The sequence below is a fragment of the Solanum tuberosum genome, unplaced genomic scaffold (genome assembly GCF_000226075.1).
Source record: "Solanum tuberosum cultivar DM 1-3 516 R44 unplaced genomic scaffold, SolTub_3.0 scf00072, whole genome shotgun sequence".
Taxonomy (NCBI): Eukaryota; Viridiplantae; Streptophyta; class Magnoliopsida; order Solanales; family Solanaceae; genus Solanum; species Solanum tuberosum.
The window spans coordinates 1,110,022-1,116,163 of record NW_006238999.1 but is presented as its reverse complement, the minus strand read 5'-3'; the positions used below and the strand labels follow the sequence as shown (position 1 = coordinate 1,116,163).

The 6,142-nt window shown below is 35.6% G+C and overlaps 2 protein-coding genes across 3 annotated transcripts; one reads left to right on the top strand and one right to left on the bottom strand.

Moving 5' to 3' along the window:
• Positions 1-461: 461 nt before the first annotated feature.
• LOC107060305 (uncharacterized) lies at positions 462-1,091 on the top strand. The gene has a single exon (XM_015308032.1). It carries the CDS (start codon positions 462-464, stop codon positions 1,089-1,091), a length of 630 nt encoding a protein of 209 aa, XP_015163518.1.
• A 1,238-nt stretch (positions 1,092-2,329) lies between these two features.
• Positions 2,330-5,105, bottom strand: LOC102581844 (ferredoxin, root R-B2-like). 2 transcript variants are annotated; one of them, XM_015308072.1, is made up of 2 exons: positions 4,962-5,105; positions 2,330-3,029 (listed from the first exon to the last, which is right to left on the bottom strand). In XM_015308072.1, the coding sequence occupies exon 2, from the start codon at positions 3,025-3,027 to the stop codon at positions 2,575-2,577; it is 453 nt and encodes a 150-aa protein (XP_015163558.1). In that variant the 5' UTR covers positions 3,028-3,029; positions 4,962-5,105; the 3' UTR covers positions 2,330-2,574. The 2 variants fall into 2 exon arrangements, with proteins under 2 accessions (XP_015163558.1, XP_015163559.1); XM_015308073.1 differs by having other exon boundaries at positions 2,330-3,033; positions 4,960-4,969.
• Positions 5,106-6,142: the final 1,037 nt, after the last annotated feature.

Below are 6,142 nucleotides of genomic sequence, written 5' to 3'. Positions count from 1 at the left end.
TCTTTTCCCTCACACAACACATTCAAAATTTTATTTGCATAGACTAAAGTCTTTTTTTATCCATAAAAAAACCCTCTTCCTTCTATAAATTTTGAAATCCCAACAATATTTTTCATGTAAAAGGAGTACACACCTCGAAAAGCCATCAAGCTTTAACGTGATTGTTTTTCTTTCTTGTCCAGTATTTTTCTATACTTGGCCCCCAATCTTTTGGGAACCTTCGATAGAAAAGAAGCTATATACGTGAAATTTTACCTAGATATAGTGCTTTGTGCATGTGTAGTAGAAAAAGAGATCGTACATAAGATCACCAGCACCATCACCAACACCACTCCTTCAAGAGCTAGCATAGTGTTCCACGTGTAGCAGAAAAAAGAGATTGTAAACGTCAAACTTTTTCCTCGATTAGAGTGTTTCAGAAAAAGAGGTTGTACGCGAAATAACACTCAAATTAAAGTGCTATGTCTCTACAACCTCATGATCAAACAACTATTGAAGATCAAGAATATGGTATCAATAATTCTCAAGAGAAATTTTCTTATCATGATCCACCTGAATCATTTTGGCTTTCTAAAGATTCAGAAAGAGATTGGTTTGATCAAAATGCAGCCATGCAAAGAAAATCATCAATGAAATTTGCATTTTCTGGAAAAGCAAATAACAAAAATTCTAAAATATTATCACATAATAATCAAAATCCATCGCTTTTCTCCATTCCCAAGACTCGAAAATCTATCTCAGGGGAAGGAAATCCCGGTCGAGTCAACAACAAGGCGGTGAAATCGAAATCAAAATCCCGGTTCACTAGAAGCCGGTCTGAACCGGCCGGAAGAAAGACATTGAAGCAAGTGTTGGTGTCTGAACCGGGTTCACCAAAAGTGTCTTGTACCGGACGGGTTCGCCGGTCCAAGTCAAAGAAAGAGAGTAGGACTATAAGAACCGGGTTTTGGAAAAAAGTGAGGGCGGCTTTGAAAATCCGGTCAGGAGAAAAAGGTGGGGCCAGTGTTCAGACTGCTGAATCGGACAGGTTTGGGTCTGGGTCCGGTTCAGGAGGACTGAAGCGATCGACGACTCGTCGATGGTCAGAGTAATAAATTTCCATTCTATTTATTTAAGTTGAACTTGTTTTTAGCATGTTGAATTAAAAGAAATTTGTTTTTTGTTTTTTTTGTTATAGAGATAATATATCTATATGTTTGAAAAATACTTGGTTGAAATTTTATGAATTTTTGGATTTTGGCTTGTTATGCTACTTGGTATTTAGTTGTTTTCTTATGAAAGATGCTTAGTCTCTTAGTAGGTGAAAGATTATATTATTAGCCATGTTGGATGTGACTTGGTTTTGGTTGTTAAGTTATGCAAATTAAAACAACTCCATTTTAATGACCATTTTTTGTTTGTTTGTTCAAAGTTGAATAACAAAACATCCACATTTGTGAGGTAATCTCGTGGGGTCTGGCGAGGATAGAATATAAGTAAATTTTATCACAATCTCATGGGAGGTAAAAGAGTAGTTAAAAGTTAAAAAGAAATCTGAGGAGGGTAGGTTGTACGTACACTTACCTCTACCTTAGAGGGCCTGCTTCAGATAAATAAGTTCTTATTCATCAATATTTCAGATATTGATAGTAGGGTTGCTTATTGGATTAATTAGGCAGATATTTATGATTAACAATTTGACTTATTGGATATCGGCTTTATAATATACTTATCACTAGTCAACTAATGGGATATTGGTTGGTTCGGTATCTTATTAGTAATTGACAATTGTATATTGGCTCAATCATTGCATGCTCCCTTTTAACTTTCACTCACCTTGATCTCCAATCAAACAAAACAATTGTTTTAGCTCTAATTAAGCTGATAATTTTGTAATTGTAAAATATAGTGAGAACTATGAAAGTCTAAATTTTGAGGGTGCATTCGTACATGCACATAACCATTTATTTAACAAATATACTACTGTAAAATGTAACTACGATAATTTTTAACAGGTTAACACTTAAACCAATAAGGAATTGAGTAATACGTCCCCACGCCAATAAACTATTAACTATGAATCTAAATCTGTTCACCAACCATTAATCCGATAACACAATATTAATAAGCTATCAATTTTACGATTGACTTATTGATTACGATTCGATTTTGCACAACCTTAATTGATAGTCAAAGATATTTACGATTGACTTATCGATTACGGTTCGATTTTGCACAACCTTAATTGATAGTCAAAGATAATACTCAAACTTGTACTTAGCACTTTGCGAAAAGGTCTAACTTTGTCCACCGGCGTCAGTTTTGAGCCAAAACTATAACGGCAAGGACATAGATGAGTCAAACTTTTCTAATACAGAAAAAATCACCCCCAAATTCATTAGTTTTCAGATGGACATTAGTTTAGAGAGCAATATGGTGTTTGCCAAATACTTGAACAAATTGCAACAAGAGTTATGCCATAAACAAGACACAAATATCACCATCTTAATTTATTACTTTTCCGCGTCCACAGCACAAGATTTGTATCGCCCTCGATCTTCAAGGTCCCTCGAAGAGAAATGAACTCGAACATTATTAAACAACGTCTTCTTCCTTGTGTGTGTGAATAACACAGTCGGATCTCGGGTATGAAATACAAGTCAGCAAATAACCCTTCTCCATTTGATCTTCGTCGAGAAATGCACCTTCGGATTGGTCAACTGTTCCAGAAACTAACTGGCCAGCACAGGTACAGCAAGACCCAGCCCTGCATGAGTAAGGCAGCTCCACTCCAGCTTCCTCTGCTTTATCGAGGATGTATTCATCATCCGCGACTTCAATTTCATTCTCTTTACCGTCAGGGCTAATCAGCTTCACCTTGTATGTTGCCATTGCGGAGACTTTGAAGGAGGACGACGACTTCAAGCCAAACGCCTTAGAAATACTCTTTACGGAACTTAAAGAGACTTGGGACTTCGTAAAGGCAGAGGATCTAATTGACGGTGCAACTTTGAGCAAAGAACCCGAAGGAATGCTTGCTGTCGACATACCTGCACCTACATAGAGTTATTTGATCAATTAAGGTAAATTAATCTGTCAACATCATAAACTATTATGTAACGCAAAATCTTTCCACTAAATACAAAGAAGCATGTGTTGTGTGGATGCAGACGAATAAAAATTCTTAAAGATGGTTATCAAACTCCTTTACTAGGTCACATCTAATCGATAGTTTTCAAAATCACGCAGAGACAGCATAAGAATAGAAGAGGGTGCATAAAATGACGCTTGAATGTCTTAGTAACCAAATATCCCCGGGATACGACATGCACAAAATGCCAGTAGTAAAGCCCCAAAAGTTTAGTTTTCACAAGTTTGGGTTGCAAGATGACGTTTGAGTTTGGTTTCTAAAATACTGAGCCGATGGAGATGATAATAGCATAGTACTAAGTGGTCAGAACCAAACGATTCGTATCTACATCTTCAAACGAATCAAGGAAGAAAAAAGGCTACTAGTTTTGAGAATGATAACAGTAATAGTATTTTTAATTTCATACTTCACTTGAGACAAAGCATACTAATTTGTAGTGTGGATGGGATACCCTACTGCCTACTTTGTACATTTTGCACAATCAGACTTGCAGAGAATACACGAAATTGTCAGCACAGCTAGGAGGTTAGAATCCATCAAGCTTTTGCGGTCACTGCATAGGTTGGTCTACTTGAGGACAGCAGATGCAGACACACTCATTCCTTTGTGCATACACGTGCTATAAAGAAAAATGAACCTAGGACCTAACTCAAAGTTGGACCTTAATCAACTCTATATGCACACAGTTACGAAAAAGGATTTTGAACCCGACTCAACTCCAAATATTAGCTCAAGATGCGAGGATTATACAAGACCATTTAAGGATACTACAGTCCATACCCTCACAACCAATATTAGACTCTAACAAGCCTCACACTCCCAAAGTTGGACATCTATAGACCCAATACCAAGGATGAGTCTCATAGCAAGTTAAAAAAAATAGACCTCGGACCTAACTCAATCTTAATTATTCAAGACCATATAAAGCAAGAGTGTACAAAGAGACTAAAACCTTTATCTTCACAACAAATGTAGGACTCTAACCCGTTTCGCCATAGATGGTATTTCAAATAAGTGCTCCTTTATTAAATTGACTCGTTACTTCAACTTTAAACTTGAAATATAGAATTTGAAAACCGGAGTTTTTCAAGTTTCACTCAAAAAGCAAACTTTAACAGTGATTTCATGTATAAAAACTCCTACGATCTCCAATACCCTATTCAACTCCAAATCCTACTTTTTCCCCCCTCTAACGATAAAAATATCACCCTAAGATGATCATTCGTGGCTATTGAGAACGAACGAAATCAAATGGTTCTATTTCTCAATCTTTTTAACTTGCTCCTATGAAACCAAGGTCGAAAAGATTACAAAAATCAGTCATTCACAACCCATTGATGAAGGATTCCTCGAAAAGTTAAGGATTAGTAATCCTATCTCAACCAATTCATGTCTAACCACCACCAACAATACACAAAGCAATTCATACTCATAAGCCGGCGGCCAATGTAGCATTACTCTTTACACAATAACAACAACATATCCGGTGTAATCTCACAAGTGGGGTCTCCCGAGACGATAGAGTATACGCAGACCTTACCCCTACCTCATGGTCGCTAGACTACCATTACTTTTTTACACGTTCATTTAAATCCCAGATCTGTCTCTAGCAGTTAGACAACCACAACAAACAACACTAACAAAGGAGCCATAACCAAAAAATTAAAAAGCACACAAAAAAGTAAATTTGATCCAAGAATCAAACACCCATTAACAAAATCAACAAAAATAAACAACCCCACAACCATAGATCAACTAAATCATGCAAATCCACAAATAAATCACCAAACAATCAGCAAAAAAAACAGAGAGAAATTAAAGAAAAACTTACAAAAATGATTAAAAATCTGAACTTTGAATCAAAGAATGAACTTTTCAGCTATTCCTCAAATAAAGCTTCTCTTTTATCGATCTCTGAATAAATTCCAATACAGAAAAAGAGGTTTTTGTTAAAACTGTGGCAGTGGCAAACAAGTGGAAGAAAGTCAAGAACCAAAGGAGCTGTCGTGGTCACGTGATCTTAGTGGGCCTACGGGTTACATGACACGTGACTTTGATCTTTTGGGCCTTTTGAGGAGGAATTTGCACACAATAACCAATTTAAGGGATGATTTGCAAGAATAACCCTTGAAAATGAGTGATCTTGAATTTCTTTTCTCGTTTTCCCGAACCTTGAAGGTTAGCCCATGGAAGTGGCTATGAAAATTTTTCTTCTCGGTTACTTTAAGGGTGTGTAAAATTAAATATACACTCATAATAGATAACATTTAATTAGCCTTTTTACACCACATAACTTTTTGATGAAGATTGTGCACCGAAACACCTTTCGCTAAGGTGGCTCTGTCGATACCATGGAACAAGGTGTGTGTGGGGGGGTTGGGTGGAGGTCAAAATTCAAAATTACCTATTTTCAAGGTTAATAGATGAAATATAGATAAATTTTGTGTTACTATCTAAAATCTATTTAGTTTTTTCAATGAAGGGAAATTTGAACTTCAGATATTTGGGTCTAAAGAAGTTGGCTAGTTTTTAAATTTTAGTCCAACAAGTTTAAAGTAACTTGTTGGACCCTAATTAAGCCTAACTTCAGACTCGGGTTTAAAGTTCAAAATTTAAAATATAGTTTCGATCTTTAGGTCTAAAGTTAGACTCGATTCATTCCCAATTTTTTAACTTTAATCCTATGTCGTATCTGAATTTGATTATGAAGTGGCTAAACATTAATGTAGCCTCATGTTTTATTTTTTTTTTGTAGTTTGAAGTAGTAGTTGTATACCTCTATGGGGTGCGACTTCAAAATAGTCAAGACAATGAATTTTGGACACCATATAATTATAAAAAAATTATTATATTATTATAAAATATAATAATAAATACTTAGTTATGTATGTAAAGACATTACAGGCTTACATCTTTTTAGGCAATTATAGTCCTCATAGGCTTGCATAGTCTATTTTTTAAATTGTATTCCCCCCTTTTCGAATAGTGAAAGTGGTTGTTAATGTTTATATT

What these genes read in the sequence shown, in the direction of transcription:
- LOC107060305 (XM_015308032.1), top strand. Translation starts at nt 462, where the DNA reads ATGTCTCTACAACCTCATGATCAAACAACTATTGAAGATCAAGAATAT.
- LOC102581844 (XM_015308072.1), bottom strand. Translation starts at nt 3,027, where the DNA reads ATGTCGACAGCAAGCATTCCTTCGGGTTCTTTGCTCAAAGTTGCACCG.